Source organism: Cantharellus anzutake (assembly GCF_015039405.1).
Source record: "Cantharellus anzutake strain C23 chromosome Unknown EI90scaffold_11, whole genome shotgun sequence".
NCBI classification, from domain to species: Eukaryota; Fungi; Basidiomycota; class Agaricomycetes; order Cantharellales; family Hydnaceae; genus Cantharellus; species Cantharellus anzutake.
Genome location: NW_024066961.1, coordinates 122,834 through 142,854, shown reverse-complemented (window position 1 = coordinate 142,854; position 20,021 = coordinate 122,834). Strand labels below are relative to the sequence as shown.

Sequence of the window (20,021 nt, the reverse complement as noted above, 5' to 3'; positions counted from 1 at the left end):
ATATTGACAATGCGAGTATCCAATCCAGTATTACATGGGTTATGGAGACAACAATGGTGAACATTTGTTACGAGGCAAGATAAGCATTGTCATGAACCAGGAATAACCACCCTCGGTCTGTATGGGCTAATGATAGTGGTGAAAGGAATGGCAACCTCGAATACGCAGTTGTAGAAGTCGCACAATTATACTTGAAACCAAGAAAAAAGCAGGGAAAAAAAATACAGATGAGGGCATGCACACGTTATGAGGGTATACTTATACAGCAGATGCAGCTATGAATTAATAATTTCCTCATCCAGCTTGGAGAGCTGGACTTTGAGCTCCTCCACGCGCTTTTCGATCTCGGCGAGGGCTTCCTGCAGGCTCTTGAGATCTTCACTTGACGAAGATTCGGCTCCTACCGGCGTCCGGGGTTTGGGAGGCGAAAGCGCCGCAGATGATGACAGTGGTGGTGGCGGCGGCGGCGGCGCAGGTGGGTGTAATGGGGTTTCAGGTCCCGATCGAGAAATGACACCTTCCAGCAATACCCTTAAAGCCTCCGCCTTCAAATTTTCGTTCTCCAGTCCAGTCCCGTCGTATGGCGAACCAAAATGTCGACGCTTCACCGCGACTTGTTCATACCTGGCATTTTGGAATTTGGCCAATGTCCAGATATTGCTTAGCACAAGTGCGACGATGACAACCGTGACGAGCGTGGGCCGAGACGTGTTCTCGAAAATGTCACAAAGGATTTCAAAGGCACCACTCGCACTTTTAACACCAACACTCCAAGCCCCAGTAAAGGTGTCCAGTGCCCATTGAAGACCTTTAGCTGGAGTCTCGAGCTGACGAGCTTTCCGGGCTTCTTCAGGTGTTAGAGGCGCTTCCTGAGCGGCAGGGATCTGAAGCGAGGTCATCTCAGCAACCGCGGCTTCTTCCGGTTCCCCTTCAGGGAAGAACTCGGTCTTATGCTCCTGAATGTAGCCTCTCATTGCGGCTTCGAGGTCCACATGATACGAACGTTGGCCCTCCATGGCACCTTTTTCGATCATCGCTATTTCCAAAACCCGTCAGCCAGGATATAACGAACAGATGATCCCCTTACACTTGATAAAGCTCCGCCCGGTCCACTCCACCATGCTTGTAACGATAACATTAGTGGAACAGGAGCCTGCCCACATCAGGCATGTCCTCGTCTTCACCGAGAATACGTTGCCGCTGGGCACGCCAGGGGTCCTCGCCGTCGTTAGGGTTGTGTAGTAATCATTGGGGTCCGCGTACAAAAATTCGTTAGTGATTTCGCACTTTGTCGATTTTGGTCCTAAATTATTGTTGAGGGGTTTGGTGTACGTCATCGTTCGTGATAGAAGATGTGACCCGGTGGACTGAGGCGACCATTCCGATGATTGAATATCTGAAACCAAGTGAGCATGAGCTTGTTGACAAGAGAGGTCTGATCACACCAGTCAGCTTCTGATTATTGGACATGAAATCTCTCATAAATCCGCTGGTCCATATCAGATTCTGAATTTGCTCTGGAGTCCCCGGCATGACGCAATTCATCATTGTTTCGCTTAAATGCTGCCCCTGTCTTAGGCATGCGCACTGCGTAGCCTTATGCTTCCTCTCCCCGAAATCACCATCCCGACCGGTCGCTGAGGGGGCATCTTCCGGTGCTATGAAAGAGTCATTGCCAACGGCAGATCGCAAACTGACTTTCTCTCCATGTTGCAGACCTCCTCCACCCTGAGGCGACGAGAGTCTCCATATGTTTTGAATAACGTCGTACGATGTGTCCCTAGTTATGAAGGATGCGAAAGTGTACTTCGCATTACGCGTCGTGACCTGGATAGCATTAGGAATGACAAATGCCGTCATTTTCTTCTCAAGAGAGGTGACATCGCCAAAGGGGATCGTAACCTAAGTTGAAATGTTTTAGCGCACTCGATTGAAATTGGAAATTGTACGTTCACCTTACATTCGTGACCCAACCAAAGATATTGGCATGGAAGCACATGTGGTTCTCGGAAATGTATAATCGTCCTTGAACAAGAATATCGCGTTGCAAGGCACAGCCGTAATCTAAGGGATGTTTGATGACGAACAGAAAGCCAACATAGGATCAAAATCCCCACCTTCAATTAGATAATCATTTCCAGGTACGTCAGGGAAAAGGTCATGGAAGTCAGCGTTCCGCTTAGAGCTGGCAACGGCGAATCCAGTGACTGGAATATCATCATCATCGAAGCTGAATCCGTCCGGCGACTCATAAAGTTCATCTGACAACTCCCCTGGGTACCCATCTGGCTCTTCGGATGACCTTGGCGGGGATGAAAGACCAGGAGCGCTACGAGCTAGAACGTTGTCTATGGATGTTCTTGTAGCATGTTTTGTCCCATTTCGCATTGGTGTGGCGCCCTTGATAGGCTTGGAACCTGGTAAGGGCCTCGGTATGGGGGGGCTATTCTGCCCCCCAGTCGCATGGGTTGCCAGCGACATGCCCGATGATGCCAGCGCTCCAGCAATACCCCCGGCGGGGCCACTCGCCTTCTTGGGGCTACTCCAGCCGCGTAAGCCTTTCTTCTTTCCAGAAGTGGACACATTCGAACGGAGTGATATGTTATCAGAATCTTTAGATGGAGCGGACAGATACGCTGAGGATGGTAATGAGATCGTTGTCGGGGACATGACAAGCGAAGCAGGTGGTGGAGAGTTGTCGGGGATGTGCTCCAAACCTTGCCGTTCTCGTACAGAACCCCCGTCACTTGACGCAAGCGACCCTCTACGGGAAGCAGGGGATCCTTTGGGCTTCATCGAATTCTGCGACGACTTTTTCCGAAGGAGCGACACAAGGGATGTCTTTCTGCTAGGAGATTTTGTTGCCTCTGGCCCCCACCCTGGGGGCTTGAGCTGTCTGTTGCTGCTGGCTACGAAGGGGTCGTTGAAGACGGGGGCATCTGGAGCGGGGCGAGGTGTTGTATCTAATGCCGAAACAGGTTCATTCCCTGTGGTAGGAGTCGCGAGGTCAATATCAGGTAGATCATGTGGCTGTAGAATCAGGGGCGGCGGTCGGTCTCGGTCTGGAGTCGGCTGGCTCCACTTGCGGTACCAACAACCGGCAAGGAATCAACTGAGATACGACTAGAGTTTGCTGGAGACATAGTTAACTCTGTGCCCTTCTCATCCTCGCTTGTCAAAACCAATCTGGGTGCAGCAGGCTCGTAAGAATTTTGTTCGGTTGAGCAGGTAGTGTACCGGGGGAACGTCCGCCTAGCGTGGCCGTCCTGTCTTTAAGGCGCGAAAAAAAGACCTCCGCCAGAAGGCATGTTGAACCGTCAGCCGTGTGGGTCAAACGCGGTCGGAGGCTGGCCCAAGGTCGCAGTTCGGAGTTCGGCTTGCGTGCAGCCTTCAATTCACGTGAGCGGCGTGTACAGCCATTGCATTGATAACAAAATATATTACATGTACTTGTACTTGGCAGTCTTATGTAATCAGGGGACCGGTTTTTCATCTCTAGGAGAATTTCTGAACCATTTTTTTCCTACTCGGGAGGCAGTTACTTTGAAATGAGAGCAGGAGGAGTCAATCCAGCCGACAATCCGCGCCCGCCAGCGTACTCGACATTCGCGCCGATCTCCTCTCTGTCAATGGGGTTTAGCGGCTACACTGAAAAATATCTAACTTAAAACTACTCTATGCGGAGCAGTTGGTTGTACTTCGCCACGCGCTCGCTCCGTGCTGGTGCACCAGTCTTGATCTGGCCGACGCCGAGGGCAACAGACAGGTCCGCGATGAAGGTGTTCTCCGTCTCACCGGAACGGTGGGAGACCATCACACCCCATCCGTCGCTCTGAGAAAGTTGGGCTCTATAAAATGCATGGATCTTGAATGTAGGGTCAAGATTTATGGAACATCGCCATACGCTTGAATGGATTCAGAAACCGTTCCGATTTGGTTGACCTTAGGTACTGTCAGCGGGACGATCTACTCGAGTACTGCCGTGGCTTGCCTTGAAGCAAAAGTCCATTACAGGCCTTCTTCTCGATAGCAGTCTTGATACGAAGGGGATTGGTAACAGTAAGATCATCGCCCACAATCTGGATTCCGCTCTCCTTGGTGAAATGGGTCCAAGCTTCCCAATCGTCCTGATCGAAAGGATCCTCGACGGACACGATGGGATACTTCTTAATAAGTGAGACATAAAAATCGGCGAGCTCCTTTCCGCTGAGATACTTGGACGGATCCGAGTTGGGATCTTTGAAGTTGAGATCGTACTTCCCTTCCTTGTAGAACTCTGAGGAAGCGACATCCAAAGCAATCTGAATCTTTCCCTCGTAGCCTGCTTTCTTGATCGCCTCGACAAGCAAGTCAAGGGATTCCACAGCGCCAGACACATTGGGGGCGAAGCCGCCCTCATCACCGACATTCGTAGCTGATCGAATACGTTTGGCTATTTCGCGGGCCTCTCAAAGCGCAAGACGTACCGTCAATTCCATACTTGGCATTAATGACCTTCTTCAGGGTATGGTAGGTTTCGGTTCCAATCTTTAGGGCTTCAGTAAAGCTTGTCGCGCCAGTAGGGAGGAGCATGAACTCCTGGAACGCAAGTTTGTTGCCGGCATGAGAGCCCCCGTTAATGACATTGAAGGCGGGAACAGGGAGCACATATGGTGGCTTGACACCGGCAAGCTCGGCGAGATGCTGATACAATGGCACATCCTGCATGTATGCGATTCATTGAGTCGGAACCAGTCTAAAACACTATCTTGAATCACCCACTTTCTCAGCAGCACCGGCTACGGCGGCTGCGATACTGACACCCAAAATTGCATTGGCACCAAGTAGCCCTTTGTTTGGGGTGCCATCGAGCTTGATCAAAAAGTCATCGATGTCCTTCTGAGCGGTAACTTTAATCCCAGATTCAATGAGCGCGGGCGCGATCTTCTCGTTGACGTTCGTAACCGCCTTGAGAACGCCCTTTCCAACGTACTCGCTCTTGGTCCCATCACGCAATTCCACCGCTTCATGAATACCAGTGGACGCTCCAGAAGGCACTGCAGCCCGAAAGCGACCTTGAAATGCCAGGATGAGTATGATCGAGGGAGAATGAGTTGGATCGGAGTCATAACCAGCCTTTCTTGGTGTGTAGGTCGACTTCGACCGTAGGATTACCACGAGAGTCGAAGATCTAGCAGCGAACAAAAGGTTTTTGACAGTATCCAAAGTTTACTGACGGTATAAGCTTACCTGGCGTGCGTGGATCTTGGTGATGGACATGATGGTCGATGAGTGGGAGATCGTGAATCGATGGCGAGCTGACGGGGCTTCCCGGTCCAATTATAAGTGGCCGAAGGAGTTGCTCGCAATGGTCAGCTTCCCGTTGGCTGCAGACGCTTGCGCTTGCGGCAGGTCTCGGTGCGATAGTACCCGTACGGGTGATGGAAAGTCGAAAGGCAATTGAAAGGAGAATTCCTGATGCGAAATCCAAAAAAATTGTGATGTGCTCAGCGAGCCGCACATGTGCATGCACAGGCCCCGACACAAACCACAAGTATGCACATACAACAATACTAATGAAGATGGATAGGATTAAGTTGTATGTAGAGGAATTGATGCTGATAGGTGAGCTACGCATTTTTCAGCAAGGCTCCTTGTCCTAGGGGGTTGATAAAAAAAACTTGACGAGAGTGAGATTCGAACTCACGCCTCTTTCGAGACTCGAATAGGACACGTGAAGACGCGCAAGAAGGGTTATTTCTTGAGTCGAGCACCTTAGACCGCTCGGTCATCTCGCCACTCGAGAATTTGGGGGCACCGCGGACGTCATGAGTTTTTAAGGGAGAATACTGCCAATCGACCGTAATTTTGCTCTCTGGAATGGCTTTCACCCAGCACATCACCGAGATCGACTGGCTCATCAGTTGGTTCAAAACACTGCTGTGCTACCCTTAGCTTCGTCATGGAAGAATTGCTGCTCCACGAAACCCACCCAGTAAATATGGCTATGATGTTGCTGATTCGGCGGGGTGTCAGATTCCGATCAAATAAGGACAATTATTTCTACTAGAAATACATCCTCGATATCCTAGGAGATGCAATAAGGAATCCGAGCAGACATCAGATGTGCGAACAAAACACATAAACAGCGGGACAGCGGGAAAGTTTCTAGTCACGAGGAAGAATGAGGCATTGTAAGTGATGATCTGAAAACCCTGTGGCTCACCTATACGGGCCGGAACCGATCTGGCACAGAATCATCACCATTGCTCAAGATAACTTGTCCGGCATATTCTTGCCTCAGTTTCACCAGGTCTTCAGGCAAGTGATCTGTCCAGGATTCGTCATTGAGTTGGATCTTGAACAGCTTGCGTTCGTTCCCATTCTCTTTTGAACTCGCGTACCCCGCACGGCTTCGAAAGAGAGAGCGAATGGAGTCGCTCAAGGCGGAGACGCTGCTAGAATGTGACGAACTGAGGAAGTAGATGAACTTCAAATTTGACAATTTGAAATCTCGTGGCACAACAAATGTCGGCTCGACGAGGAGGGATAGTAAACCACCGATGTTAGGATTGATGCCACAGCCGAATTGCTCAACATTTGGATGGGCATGCAAGAAGGTTATCATGGTTGGCGGTGTGAACGCGTGCGCCGACAGCCAGAGGGATATGAGAAGGGGAAAACGCGTCGCACTCCCCAGGGCCCGGTCTGCCCACCGAGTGTTCAGGGAGCGAGTGGCAATGGAGAGGTATCTCAGTGAAGGGAAGTCCATGTTCCAGATGAAACTGCGTTCTTCATCACTGTTGTCGGGGAGGTCGATGTCAAGAACTTCGAGGGACGTGGACGTGAAGGGTGGGAGGGCCTCAGTATGCTGTTCATCTTCGCTAAGGTGCTGAACCCATCGCAAACGCTTCAAGCTGGTGCAACGGGGAATAAGTTGTAAAATCCTTCGGGTAGGTCGCCCAGCCAAGTCGTAAAGCTTCAACGTGACCAGCTTTGAAACCATCTGATCATTCCAATCCATGGATACAGCACCCATATGGTATGTAAGTCGGTATGAAGGGGAGCTGACAGTGGATGGATCGAGGAAAGTAACAGTGTGGTTATCTTCATCTTCGTCATCATCATGGGATAGCGGAGAACCACCGTCCCACGCGAACTCTCGGAGATTCGACATGGGTACATGTAGCGGAAAGATGGCCTTCGCCGTTGCATGCTGAGAAGTGGATATTGAGAGCCGTGTGCATCGCTTCAAATAAGGCTCGATCTCCTTGATCCATTCGCCAAGTCTCTCCCTGCTCCATTTAATGAACGTATTGTCCACAATAAGATGTAGTCGTAGAGGGGCCACTTTAGATCTTTTCAAGTATGCACTCATTCGCGGATCATAATGACCGGCACTAATAGCTATTTGCGTCCAGAGGAATGAAGCAGCCAAAGCGACTTCTCTCCAGTGGTGGCAGACTGAGGTAACAGTGGCGAGAAAGGCATATTCTTGGTCTCGTGCGTCGCCTGTCTGGGCACCAAGGCGGAAAATCTCCGCAAGAAGCCGATCAGGTAGTCGGTGGGTGGGAGAAGAGGCATTCAAGGAACGATTGAGTCCACATTGGGCCAAGGCTAATTCTCCTTCGACACTACTCAGGGTTTCTTGAATTACGGAAATTTCGGATCTTAACGCATATAGCCGTGCGTGCCATTTCCCGGGTCCAGAATTATTGAGCACCCTACACTAACTTCTGGCTGAGATTGTGGATTTATTTGAGGGCAAAACGCACTGACTCTGAAGCCGTGACTTCTGCAATCCGACCGTTGATTCCCTCTTTGCTCAGCGCCAAACGGGCCTTTAGCGACCGGATGAGCGAGCGCTTGACACTAAAATGACCAGGTAATGCCATCAGTCCACGCTTGCGCAAATCTCTTGTCCGGCATACCTCTCATTATCGGCCATCTTCATCCGTGCTAAACTGGCAATCCGAAGGCTCAGAATGTCCCAGCAGCTGCACACAATAGAAATGTGTGAGGAATCACTGATCCGAACACTGGAACCTCAAGTGCTTTGCGAGCAGGGCCCGGATTCTTCCAGGGATGAAGTCATGTGACTGGCATGGCGTGGGATAGTTTAGCTGAACAAAGCGCTCAAGCGCTTTGGTAGCACTTGTGGACACCTCATTCTGGGAAAACTCCCTACTTCCTCTCTGTGAGAGTCGTCCCTGCTCTCTCTTGCGTTTTGAATCGTATCATCTGGCCGCTGGGGTTTTGATTGCACCCTGTGATTCCCTCGGTGATCGGGGAATATTTGGCCCCATAACTTAGGCGGGCACCCCCGACAGTCACAATCCCTGAGATGAGCATTCGCACCTGACCTGGCCATTGGCCCTGTACAATCACTCATTCGAGGGTGATATACGGTCATTGAGTGAAAATAATGTATTACTGTAACGAAGAAAAGTCCCGCTGAATTATACTGCAAGATTTGCTCCTTAAGTGCTCTGTCTCTCAGAAGAGATTCCTCTTCATTGATGGCCAAGTCGTTTGGTGCCCTAACATTGGGCCCCTTTTCAGGGCCACCTAAATTGAGGCCTGATGAAACGCTTTGCAAGCGGATTGCCGGAACATTCCCTCTTCCCTGGATTTTCATTCAAGGCGCATGCTTTGGGAGCCTTTTGTTCGAGGGGCCATTGTTTATATCGAAGGCAGGTACCAAGCTTTGTGAACATCTTAAAAACTCAGACCCGTCACTGAGGCAGCCCCCATCACCCTGCACTTCAACCAGCGACTCACACTTTCGACATGTTTGAGCAATTTTTCGATTCCTTCCGAGGGACACAGAACCCATTTATTTTCGGAGAAGACCTGAGCATGGCCAACCCCACTGTTCGTCGTCCATCACCTGACACGTATGAGAGTTCATAGCTCGAAAACGATGGCTCACTGAGTAAATTCTGGATAGCAACCAATTGACACACGGTTCCCTCGTGTCTCTTCTCCCAAATTATGAAGATATTGTCATCCCAGAGCAGTCAGAATGGTAAGCCAGAGGCCATCCTTGTTCGTCGCAGTCAGCTCTTGAGTGTGTTACAATATTAGTCCGCCTACTCTTTGGGACCTCTACACCGAGATAACGTACGTAAGAAATGCCTTCATCCATGCAAAAACTATGTGTTAAATCGCATTGTTACCAGGCTACCATATAACAATGCAGGAGGCTCTCGTTTGCTCCCCTTACGCGCGCTGTCAGTGGAAGCCTCCGCAGGCTCTTGGGATTACAGACACGGAACGTGCGGACCGTTGTCGATGTTCTCCTCCCCTTCCGGCACCAGTCCCAATCCAACGCGGGGCATACAATCTGAGTACGCAGGAGAAGACCCCGACGTTGAGGGTGAACCAAATCCCTGGTATGGGCTGTCATGCTCCGCGCCCGCGCCAGGTCTGCCCCAGCCATCATCCCAAGGGACCCGAGTGGGCTCCTGCCGGTGTTCGGACTCGAATCCTCCAATTCCCTCCAGTTCGTCAACTCCGGACAACACACCGAACAGTCCTTCGTCAGATTTCTCTGACCTTCCCTTCATTCCCCGAGCACTCTATGCCTACGGTGTTAAGAGAGATGCAAAGGCTAAAAAGGCTATCGGAATAAGCACAAACGATCGCCGACCGTGCCCGTTATGTTCTGACAATTTCCACAAGTCAAGATCTGCTTCATCATCGAAGGAAAATGATTGGTGGAGGCATCTCCAGCAGGTGCATCTCAAGAACGATACGATCTCATACATTGCGAAAAACCAACGCATCGACATTGTTGCGCTTCTGTTCTTTGCAACCCTTCGGGTCCGTTTCGAGGAGCGCCACGATGAACAATGGTTGGAGCCCACTCGCGAAGAGCACGACGAGATCACGGCGTTCTACTCGATGTACGGTGAAGATCGAACAGCTGGACCAATCATCAGTACGATCGAGGAAGGAAAGGGGTCTTATCCCAGGTTAATGGCTCGACTCGAATCTTTCATCCCTTCCTGGTGTGGTCACTTCATCTGTCCATCGTGCGAGGCGCCGATAGGACGCGATCGGGCCAAAGATCGCCACCCTCCCGGCCACTGTAATGGGAGAGGGGGAGCTCTGCCTCCTCCAGAATTTACGCCATGGCCACTGCACCCTATGGCACCTGATGAACAGACTGCCAAACGCCCCCGCCCCTCTCCAAATCCCGATGGTGATGATTGCACCCCTCGACGGAAGAAGCCGTGCAAACGAAACCGTGGAAATTGAATGCTCCAGCATCACTATTAATCCCCCGTTGCCGCTCTCGAAAAAGTGCCTCTCCAGGTTTTGTTTCAGTTGTGTAGACTTGCTCATGGCACTTCGTACTTATTGGTTGAATTAGGATCTTACCAAAACGGACCAATCAATATATAACCTTGTAGCACTAACTATAATGTCGCCCTTTGGGATTGCGCTTATATTAGGTGTACAAGTTGCAAGTCAGTTTTCATGTAGTGCATCATCACATCCCGTCTATCAGAGACTTGAGCTTGGTTCCACTTAAAATCTCGAAGCCCTTTTCCTTCGTTACCTGCCAGGTAAAGGTTAACTTCCAGACCGATTTGACTATGGGGAACAGACTTGCCTGGGCGAGCTGAACGTTGTGCTGATCTAGTTTTTCTTCCATCACTTGTTTAAGAACGCGTAATGTGAGAGTATGTGCCTCATCCAACGTCATGTGCTGTGGGCACATTGGCTGAGTGTTGAACAACGCAAATCAAATTGTCTAGTGGTACCGACCTTATGATATTTATCCTGAATCTCACTCTGAGCAGCCTCTGAACCACTCCCTATGGCCTTTGCCTCATATTTCGTGAAGGTCCCTGAGGGATCAGTGTGATACCTTAATGCAATGAGCAGACAAATTATCGTAACATGAAAAGCGGCTTACAGTTGAGGCCCAAGCTCGTCAATTCCGGCAATCAGCAGCGCAACCCCAAACGGCCGACTCTGTGCGTGTCCAAGGCGTTTAGGAACTCCCAAAGCAAGCGCCGATGACATACCATCAACGCCTCGTCACCATGTACTCCCTCGCCAAATCGCAGTGCAAGGTCACAAACCGCTTGCGTCACACTCTCCACTTTGATGGGCTCATCATATGTGAAACGGTGGTTCTGCGATGTAACCCTGGCGTGATCGATAATGGTGCGCGCGTCTGCAGTGAGACCTGACATGGCACAGCCCAGATGAGTGTCTATCTCCATGATTTTCTCGATAGATGATGATTCGATTAATGATGACTGGACTCGCTTTTCGACCCCAAGAGTCACGCCTTCTGGGGTAACAATCCCCACAGTTGTGGATCCAAGCTGTGAACAATTATTACGCAATTCATGCACCAAAAAACATGGCATACCTTGATCGCCTCGATAGCATATTCAACTATGCGGAATTTAGTCTTGGACAAAACCGCGACTTGGGTGCTAACCTTGGAACAAGCGGCCTTCCGGCGAGAATGTGTTAACACCCCGATCTAAAAGTAAGGGAAAGAGGCTTATTTCGATGCTACAGGTGTGGACACTTGAGCAGCGTACCATATTCTGAGCGGGTTAAGAACATAGTTATTGGACGTGAGGACGCGAGTCCTTGGACGCGTGTGCGCGTGACTGTATCACATGACCTGGGACGTGAATTCAGATTCATATGAGCATGGTTCCGCGTTCGAGTCAATTTCCCACCTTTGGTTTGCACTTGCCACTTATCTTGTTTGGAGTATGTTTGTGCTTCAACCCAAGCATTGTCACAAAGCAAGTGTGTTTACGCTCGAGTTGCTCGAGTGAATTCTGCGCCATCGAAGGTTGGCTGCAGCATGCAGTTGGGAGCATCAATGCTGGCGAGAGCGGCAGTCATACCATACCTGCCTCTCTCACTCTGTTTATAATGATACGTCAATACCAGAGGGTTATCCGCCTGTCCTCCGCGACTTAGTAATAGTTGATCCTAGGCAGGTGACCAACCTCTCTTTAACGGGAAGTTCAGGAAACCATAGAAAAGGAATATATACCTCACGAGTGGACACAAGAAAGGAGTATCGCACAGATAATATTATTTCGACTCAAAATTTCGCTGACCGCGGACTCGGACGGCTGAGCGGATTCTCGACTATTTTAGATGCATGCTTAGGATTCCACTCTTTCCTGTTACTTCATGTATACGTATTACAGAAATGAGTGCAGTATTTCAATCATAGGCTGCAATGCACTCAACCTCAATGAGTACGTCTCTTGGCAGACGAGCCACTTCCACAGTCGAACGAGCTGGCTTGTGACGTCCAAAATATTCAGCATAGACACCATTCATCTCTGCAAAATTCTCCAGATTCTTAAGGAATACCTATGCCCAGACAGGCAATTATTTAGCTAAAGTCTACTAGACACCCTGATAGAGTCGACGCACAGTAGTCTTGACGACACGATCCAATGAGCTTCCTGAAGCCTTTAGCACTGCATCTACGTTCTGCAAGACTTGTTTCTTGAAGGTAATTAGTCACCATACGGAAATCAACCAACCTCTTTATTGCACGTACCGTTTGCTCCTTGATACCACCCTGGACAATTTCTCCTGACGAGGGGATGGCGGGTATATTTCCCGATAAGAATACATATGGTCCAGCCTTTATGGCTTGAGAATATGGACCTATTGCGCCAGGAGCATCTAGATCGCCGGTGGGGCGAACAATGATGGAGGGTCAGTTCACTTCAGGGTACCGATCTGGAATCACACGTGTAACCTAATGTTGACACTTCTGTTATTTCTGTAGGCATAGAATAACGCAACCTAACAATGGAGCTTTTATGAGGAAGTTTCTTGGCCAACAAGGCTCGAGGGGTCAAATGCAGTTGAGATCGCAGCGGAAATCTCATTTTATGATATGTATTGATTGGACACGTTATTTACTCAGCCCGCGTGATCCTTAAATACATAAGTAGCACCCGGAGAGGTCCGGGAATCCCAAACAACACGGACAACGCGTCGCAACGCGTTCAACAAGGCGAACTTCGTCCGTCTCTCGATTGCTTTGTTATGCCGATTGAGAGACGGATGTTGGGGATTGCAGAAGACGCGAAGGCCACGGTTTACAACCCTACGATTATTGTTAATGTCTGCCCACCGACGCCAGAAGCTGGTCGCTCAGCTGAGGAGAATGACTCACAGAGGGTTCTATGTACTCAACAATCAACGCAGTCGGCGGCCCTAGGAATCTCGGCTCACATCACACGCGTTTGCACGCCGGAACCACGGCTAGAGCATCTTACTGTTCGTCATGTCGCCGTGTTGGAGCGCGCCTTCACCCAAGACCATAACCCCACGCATGCGCAGGAATGCTTGATAGCTAACCATCTCAATGTGTAAGCTAGGTCTAAGCCCTGCATGTTACCTTGTATCCTATCCATTTCCACAGTGAGGTGCGCGCTGTCAAAGCCTGGTATCAATTCAGAACTAGCAATTTCCGGAGAGCTCATTCAGCAGAAACGTTGAGAGCCCGTCAGCAGCATTTTCCTACATTGGATGAAGTTGCATGCACGAGAGAGCTACCCCAACCCCGTCCCCGATCTGCTTACAACACGTCTTACCACCCCCAACACGCGCGTTATATCTGGGAACATATGGTATCTTCGCCTCCTAGCTCTCCCCCACCAGTTCATCGGCACAAGAGCCCCTCTCCTCCCACTTCGTCCGTGCATATGCCTGCTTTTAACTCCAGCTCGTTCTCATCACTGAAACGGAAACCTAATGTCACTATGGAATGGGCGTGTGCAAACGTGTCTTCGGCTTCTTGTACAGAAGAGACAGACCAGGAAGTCCTGACGCCGTCCGATTGCCAATCACTCGCATCAATTCCAACCACCTCCACTCGCTTGCCAGAACTGACACCATACGGGCCCCCGTTGCCTTCCAAGGCATTAGAGAAGCCCTACGGAAACTCGCGCACACTTTCTCGATCACACACTCTCGGTTCCAAAAGCTTCTCGACGCTGCGTATTCCGTCGACGCTTCAGATACGCACTGTGCGCAATGCTCAGGGGACCCCAATCGTACGAGCATCATCCACCCCTTTGCTCCCCGTATCAACCTCCAAGAAGCGTACACATCAAGAACGATCTGCTTCCGGTGGTTCAACGAGGCAAAAAGAGATGGATGCAGCACTTGCTCTTTGTGGGCTGTTGTCTTCTTGAGTGAATACAGACCGGCCTCCACCTTCCTCTTTCAGCATGCCCTCCATTCTGGCCGTAGCTTACGCTTGCCTCATAACCTATATGCTGTCGCATCACCACATCAACATCGCTTGTTACACAACTGGTTTACGTTAGCTACCTGCATGTTGGAAGGCTCCAAAACGATTCACCATCATCTTATTCTTCGTTTCACTGCCAACACAACTGCATCAACATTTTTATATACTTCCCATTTCAACCAATGTCATGATTCTGGTTTGTCGTGTAAAGACCGTGTTGAACTAAACGTGCGTGGATGATCAGCATGCGAAGAGCCATCAGTAGATATGACGTACGCGAGGGAAAGGTATGACTCTGAGTACTGAGACCAGGGTTGTTCTCTATTATGCGAAGAGTGTTCCTAGTGGAGTGACGGGTTCTGCCGCGTCGGGGGACTGAAGGGTGGCACGTGGCACAGTTGATGGACAAGATAATTCTCAACAAGCTCTCAGTCCGAGCTCCTCTTGGTGCATTCCAGTGGCCAAAACCCGGGTCGGAGGAGCTATCACAACCATTGGTCATATCAGCCGCAGCACCTCTCTCAGTCGAATTAGCGGCATCGTCAGACTCCCTGCCTAACTCCGTGAACTATGGCACCCTTGCAAAATTAATTGAAAGAGTGGTCGCTGGAATACTTCCAGGCGGCGAGATCAACTCTCTCGAGACTTTGGGATACGCACTTTGCACGGACTGCCTGAAGACGTTCCCCAACTTGGACGAGATCAACATCGAGGTCGAGAAGCCTCGAGCTCACTTGTATGCCAAGGGTGCTGGAATCAAGATGACAGCTCAAAGGGGCGATGTCACCTGTGGAGACGTCGCAAAAATCGCTGCCTCTCGTTTTTATATTCGGGATCTTGAGTTTTTCACTGTTATTGGAATCAACCCTTGGGAGCGAGTTCACAAACAGCTGATCCGTATCAACGTGGAGATGGATGTTCCACTGGGATTCAGGGATTCAAGATTCCCTTTGCCATCCCCTCTGACTCCGTTCGATTACGGTGGTATAGCGGATTCGGTGGTGGTCGTACGTTGGTTTGTTTTGCACACAATTGCTTCTAGATGATCAAGCATTTGTTCTCCCATCAAGTTCTCTCTTGCGTCATCATACGAAACGGTGGAAGCTTTTGTGACAGGGGTGGCTCGGGCTGCACTCACAAGTCCCTCTGCGTACTCGACAGCGTCAGGGAAGCACTTAATATCCCAAATTACTGTTAGTCTTGCCAAACCTAATGCCATTATGTTCGCGTCCTCGGCGGAGGTGTCTATTACCCGCAAACTCTCGGATCTTCAAATGCCATGGCTACCGCAAGTGACAGGCGACACAAATGGCTGTCACGTAGCGGCGATTGCTTTGGGATCCAACATCGGGGAGGGGGTAGCCAACATTCAGCAGTCCTTAATGGCACTCAGGGAAATTGGAATTAAGGTCATCGATACAAGCTTTATGTATCACAGTGAACCTATGTATGTGGAGAATCAACCTCAATTTAGGAACGCCGCATGCCTGGTTAGAACAAGCCATCTTCGCACTACGATCAACAACTAATTGGTGAACATTAGGTCGAGACCAACCTCACCCCTCACGAGTTGCTAGGTGCCCTTAAGCGTGTCGAGCAAGCGATTGGTCGTACCCCTACTTTTCGAAACGGACCTCGTGTTGTTGATCTTGACATTATCCTTTACGACGATGTTATTATATCAGATGAAGAAAAAATCGACGACTCCAACATTGTAATCAGACGCCAACTGATTATCCCCCATCCGCGCATGTCGGAGCGCGAATTCGTCCTCCGGCCGCTTGCTGAGTAAGTTTCACCCACTTTCCTTGGTCTCAGGCATTGACTGTGGATGCGAGCATGATTCCTGGTTACAAACCACCTCATTCCATTAAAACCATTTTAGAAATGTTTCAAGATATCCCGGAACGTAATCTTCGCAAGGTTCTTTCGTTTCCTTGCACCCCACTTGTTGCCTCTCTGGATTTGACCCCTTCATGCCCCTCCACTCAATGGTTTATTGGAGAAAAAACGTATATCATGGCGACACTGAACTATACTCCTGATTCCTTCTCAGATGGTGGTCTCCACGCCACGATCTCCTCCGCCGTAGAGTACGCATTAAATGCAGTGGCCAATGGCGCCGATATTATCGATGTTGGGGGCTATTCTACCAGACCCGGTGCTGCCGAAGTGTCCACTGAAGACGAGATAGGGCGTGTTGTACCAGTCTGTCGTGCTCTTCGTAAGGCGGGTGTCACGATTCCAATCTCTGTGGATACCTTTAGAGCAGAGGTTGCCCGCCGTGCGGTTTTGGAAGGGGGTGCCAACTGCATCAATGATGTCCGTGCTCTAAGAGAAAAGGGCATGCTAGCCTTGGCCAGTGAACTAGCCGTTCCAGTGATTATGATGCACTCTAGAGGCACCGACGCGGGAAAGGATAATAGCTATGAACCGAAAGGAGTCATGGCAAGCGTCCGCGAGGAACTCGGCGCGGAAGTGGTTAAGGCTATGGAGACTGGGGTGTGGAGATGGAATGTTATTGTTGACCCTGGGATCGGATTCTCAAAGACAGTAGGAGGGAACCTAGACCTTATTCGGGGTTTGCGCGACTTCACTGCCTCTGGATCATTGGTGCTTAATCCTCACGGAAGCCATCATCTGGGAGAGTATATTTCCAAGAAACAAGCCTTGTCGTCGCCGGATGATGGGTCTGTTGCCGTTCTTGAGTCAATGCCAACGCTAGTTGGTGCCTCTCGGAAATCCTTTCTCGGCAAATTGATCGGACGACCTCAGGCACCACCATTAGAACGGAATTTTGCTACTGCTGCTGTTAACGTTGCAGCTATCCAGCAGGGATGCGACATTATTCGCGTCCATGATATTCGCGATACCCGTGACACGGTCAAAATTGTAGATGCCCTATGGCGTCAACATGCACAGAAATTTTAGTGGATGCATGACTGATTCTTCTTCACTCCTTCCCGAGCTAACCTCGTGAGAATGAACTATGGCGTATATGGAGCTTGTTTAATGGCATTCGTTGCTTGTTCCACTGGACCGAATGACGTCCTTGGATTCAGGCCACTTGGTACTAACTGTGACCCAATTGACATTGCAAAGAGGCATTAACTGCGACTTGGATACCCATGTCAAAACCTACCTCGGAGTCCCTCATTCTATTGCACAAGTTGTGTTTCAGCTCCGTCTCTTGGAGCTCGTTTGCAGGATTTCATGTTTGTCCCTCAGGCTTCCTGGGTGAACTTGATTCAACGCTCGCGCCGTTTCAATCTCGGAAGTATTCGGAGGGACATCATGTTTGATTGACATTTAACCAGATGACGCGCCACGGTTCAACGACTCGTCAATGAACGTGTTATGCCATTTCCCAGAAAACCACACAACCGCATGGCCTTAGAGTACACTTCCCAGCTTCATTTGATCCTACACTTTGCTTTTCGAGCGAAGGAGATGAGATAAGTGGCTTTTTAAGCTTCCCTAGGCTCGTTTTACTATCGGCAGCCCTCTCCTAAACCTCCCAAAGCACTAGTGATTTCGTGTGGTCTAATGCCACTGAATCTGTCACTGATATGAGGCCTTCCTACTTCCTAGCCCGCCTGTTATTGGGCTGTCTTTCTTTCCCATGGGTGGTCTTTGACTTTGGCGCCTTAGCTCATTACCATTCCCGTCATAGAATGTTGCAGGCATTGATCCAGCATTCGACAATGGTAACCATCCCGTATCATGATTATCAACACGGATGTTCTTTGCTGAAAAGAGTGATGTGGGCGGATCATTGTCCTTCACCTCACGTTCTAACGGGATATGAACTGCTTCGTTCATCCAGTGGCAGCTACCGTAATAAAATGGCGCCCGCTTGGGCCCTCATGGGCTCCGATTGATGTGCCGATACGCTTAGCATCACGGCCCCCAAGGAAGCAAGGCTCCCAGTTCGAGGTACTGTGCGTTGTGCGCCAATTCGGGACATGCCAGAAATGTAAATCCGGACGAATAGTCTAGGCTTGCTGAACGCCAGCCCTCTGACTATTGTGGCGGTGTAACGGCCACACGCAGCTTGAACCAGTTCAAGGGTGACCTCGGCAAACAACTTCCATCTGCCAAAGTGTTTGGTGAGACGTTAACGACCCTAATCTCTACCGCAACACAACGCTTGCGTTTGTTGGCATGGTCAGGAGCACTTGACCTTTGGAACGGAATATCGCTGTACTGCACATTGCCTCATCCTGCCTCGTGCGATACAAATTGAGTCGCTAGGCTTCCGTATTTCTTATCACTCTCATTTTCTAATCAGCGCACCTTGCATCATAGGCTATCCCGTCCAATGCTGTCCGCCCTCGGCAAGCAGCGGGGTTTGGTTTACTTTTGCTCCTTTCTTTGAGGTCCCCACGAGGTGATGAGATTGACATCCTTACCGCTACGATCTATTAAAGGTGGGAACAAAGGATAAATAGACAACTATAATTAGCAATGCATCATGATGGCAATTCCGACTTCCGTAATGATCTTCCATCTATCGGATCCTTCCAAACACTTCGTTCGCCGGCAACGTGGAAGGCCACTTGTGATGTTGGGTTTGCATCTTATGTACAAATGAACAACCCCATGCGTCTCCAGTAGTGCGTCTCTCTCGATGATTATTAATCCAATCGCAAGAATAACTAGGTATGTGTCTACGCAGACAAGGCGTAAATGGCAATATGAAAGTCCATATAGTTTAGTGGAAGACCTTAACGGTCTCCTCGAGAGGCTTAGAGTCCTTTTCAGGCGCCTTCCAGCCCTCAGCAGGAACACCAACCGGCTGCTGAGAGACCATGCCTAAAGAAACCACTCGTTAGTACTCCCGATCATCTTCCGATGAGAAATGGTACTTACTCCACTCTTCAGGGATGTTGTATACCTTCCTGACTTCCGCCTCGATCAGGTTAGAGTAATGTTGTAAACTAGCACCAAGTCCTTCCTTCTCCAGGGCAACCCAAACGTTGGATTGGAGCATTCCAATAGATTGCTGGGCCCACGGCGCGAAGTTTGCTGCGTATGCTTGGAACTGTTCTTCGAGTCCTTTGACAACTTTTGTGTCGACGAAATACAGGATTGTGAGGTATCCGGCCTATAGTATAGAAAGGTACGAGTTAGTCTCTCGCGTCTATAGGAGGGGAAGGAAGGACTAACCTGGAAGGAGCGCACTTTCCCCACCATCCCTTCGAATTGCTCGGCAGGGAGGATTTTCCTCAAGGACTCGGCGACGATGTCCCAAAGTCTTGAGTGGTTCTCTCCAAAGAGAACAACGACACGGTTTGATTGGGAGTTGAAAGCAGTGGGAGAGTGCAAGACTGCGTCGACGATCCCAGTAAATTAGTCCAGCCATTCCGATGAGACAAAGAGATGATGACATACCAGCATGCTGAACTATCTCGACAACACGTTCATCTGGTATTGAGGACTTCTTCGTCAAGGCGTATACAGTCCGACGCTCGGCGATAGTTTTGAGGAACGCGTCGGCTCGTCCCCCGGCTGGTTTGGCTTGTGTCCCCATGGCGGCGTGAGAATTGACAGGCTTGGTCGAAGGGCCTACAGAGCTTCGCTTCCAATTTCCGAAGAGAGGCATTCTCGGCTACGATTTGTAGAATATAATATGTAAAGCTGAGGGTGGGTAGTAGAGAGTTTGTGAGGAATTACTGGCTGGCTGACCAGGGCATCCTCGAATCTAGTCCTCCTTATATACGCTACTGATTGCACAAAACTCATTATCATTTCTTGAGCGATTTGGCTG

At 49.9% G+C, this 20,021-nt stretch overlaps 9 protein-coding genes and 1 non-coding gene across 10 annotated transcripts; 3 read left to right on the top strand and 7 right to left on the bottom strand.

Moving 5' to 3' along the window:
- Positions 1-210: 210 nt before the first annotated feature.
- EI90DRAFT_3045175 (uncharacterized protein) lies at positions 211-3,143 on the bottom strand (the record flags this gene model as incomplete). The annotated part of the gene is made up of 6 exons (XM_039059393.1): positions 211-1,036; positions 1,088-1,396; positions 1,446-1,902; positions 1,961-2,064; positions 2,118-3,072; positions 3,099-3,143. 6 exons carry the CDS (start codon positions 3,141-3,143, stop codon positions 276-278), a joined length of 2,631 nt encoding a protein of 876 aa, XP_038919104.1. The 3' UTR covers positions 211-275.
- A 395-nt stretch (positions 3,144-3,538) lies between these two features.
- Positions 3,539-5,259, bottom strand: EI90DRAFT_3152513 (enolase; the record flags this gene model as incomplete). Its single annotated transcript, XM_039065795.1, has 8 exons — positions 3,539-3,623; positions 3,675-3,848; positions 3,905-3,946; positions 3,997-4,414; positions 4,467-4,701; positions 4,762-5,054; positions 5,155-5,170; positions 5,230-5,259. The coding sequence occupies 8 exons, from the start codon at positions 5,257-5,259 to the stop codon at positions 3,539-3,541; spliced, it is 1,293 nt and encodes a 430-aa protein (XP_038919103.1).
- A 402-nt stretch (positions 5,260-5,661) lies between these two features.
- EI90DRAFT_t77 lies at positions 5,662-5,777 on the bottom strand. Its single transcript has one exon. It is a non-coding gene; the product is annotated as a tRNA-Leu (tRNA).
- A 179-nt stretch (positions 5,778-5,956) lies between these two features.
- On the bottom strand, positions 5,957-7,702 carry EI90DRAFT_3045172 (uncharacterized protein). Its single transcript, XM_039059392.1, has 2 exons — positions 6,206-7,702; positions 5,957-6,147 (listed from the first exon to the last, which is right to left on the bottom strand). Exon 1 carries the CDS (start codon positions 7,355-7,357, stop codon positions 6,206-6,208), a length of 1,152 nt encoding a protein of 383 aa, XP_038919102.1. The 5' UTR covers positions 7,358-7,702; the 3' UTR covers positions 5,957-6,147.
- A 725-nt stretch (positions 7,703-8,427) lies between these two features.
- Positions 8,428-10,347, top strand: EI90DRAFT_156058 (uncharacterized protein). Its single transcript, XM_039051904.1, has 5 exons — positions 8,428-8,672; positions 8,727-8,876; positions 8,930-9,007; positions 9,067-9,102; positions 9,162-10,347. The coding sequence occupies exons 1-5, from the start codon at positions 8,563-8,565 to the stop codon at positions 10,240-10,242; spliced, it is 1,455 nt and encodes a 484-aa protein (XP_038919101.1). The 5' UTR covers positions 8,428-8,562; the 3' UTR covers positions 10,243-10,347.
- Positions 10,348-10,477: 130 nt separating this feature from the next.
- On the bottom strand, positions 10,478-11,574 carry EI90DRAFT_3144657 (20S proteasome subunit; the record flags this gene model as incomplete). The annotated part of the gene is made up of 8 exons (XM_039065174.1): positions 10,478-10,546; positions 10,601-10,696; positions 10,756-10,858; positions 10,907-10,965; positions 11,019-11,324; positions 11,372-11,397; positions 11,444-11,488; positions 11,550-11,574. The coding sequence occupies 8 exons, from the start codon at positions 11,572-11,574 to the stop codon at positions 10,478-10,480; spliced, it is 729 nt and encodes a 242-aa protein (XP_038919100.1).
- Positions 11,575-12,195: 621 nt separating this feature from the next.
- On the bottom strand, positions 12,196-12,779 carry EI90DRAFT_3119545 (YjgF-like protein; the record flags this gene model as incomplete). The annotated part of the gene is made up of 4 exons (XM_039063217.1): positions 12,196-12,348; positions 12,412-12,486; positions 12,542-12,669; positions 12,746-12,779. The coding sequence occupies 4 exons, from the start codon at positions 12,777-12,779 to the stop codon at positions 12,196-12,198; spliced, it is 390 nt and encodes a 129-aa protein (XP_038919099.1).
- Positions 12,780-12,950: 171 nt separating this feature from the next.
- Positions 12,951-14,201, top strand: EI90DRAFT_3152508 (uncharacterized protein). Its single transcript, XM_039065794.1, has 2 exons — positions 12,951-13,364; positions 13,418-14,201. Exons 1-2 carry the CDS (start codon positions 13,039-13,041, stop codon positions 14,190-14,192), a joined length of 1,101 nt encoding a protein of 366 aa, XP_038919098.1. The 5' UTR covers positions 12,951-13,038; the 3' UTR covers positions 14,193-14,201.
- A 439-nt stretch (positions 14,202-14,640) lies between these two features.
- EI90DRAFT_3045151 (Dihydropteroate synthase-like protein) lies at positions 14,641-17,595 on the top strand. The gene is made up of 4 exons (XM_039059391.1): positions 14,641-15,258; positions 15,322-15,741; positions 15,795-16,039; positions 16,090-17,595. Exons 1-4 carry the CDS (start codon positions 14,653-14,655, stop codon positions 17,180-17,182), a joined length of 2,364 nt encoding a protein of 787 aa, XP_038919097.1. The 5' UTR covers positions 14,641-14,652; the 3' UTR covers positions 17,183-17,595.
- A 1,048-nt stretch (positions 17,596-18,643) lies between these two features.
- Positions 18,644-19,784, bottom strand: EI90DRAFT_2968902 (uncharacterized protein; the record flags this gene model as incomplete). The annotated part of the gene is made up of 4 exons (XM_039055636.1): positions 18,644-19,066; positions 19,124-19,358; positions 19,421-19,581; positions 19,646-19,784. The coding sequence occupies 4 exons, from the start codon at positions 19,782-19,784 to the stop codon at positions 18,966-18,968; spliced, it is 636 nt and encodes a 211-aa protein (XP_038919096.1). The 3' UTR covers positions 18,644-18,965.
- Between the last annotated feature and the right edge of the window lie 237 nt (positions 19,785-20,021).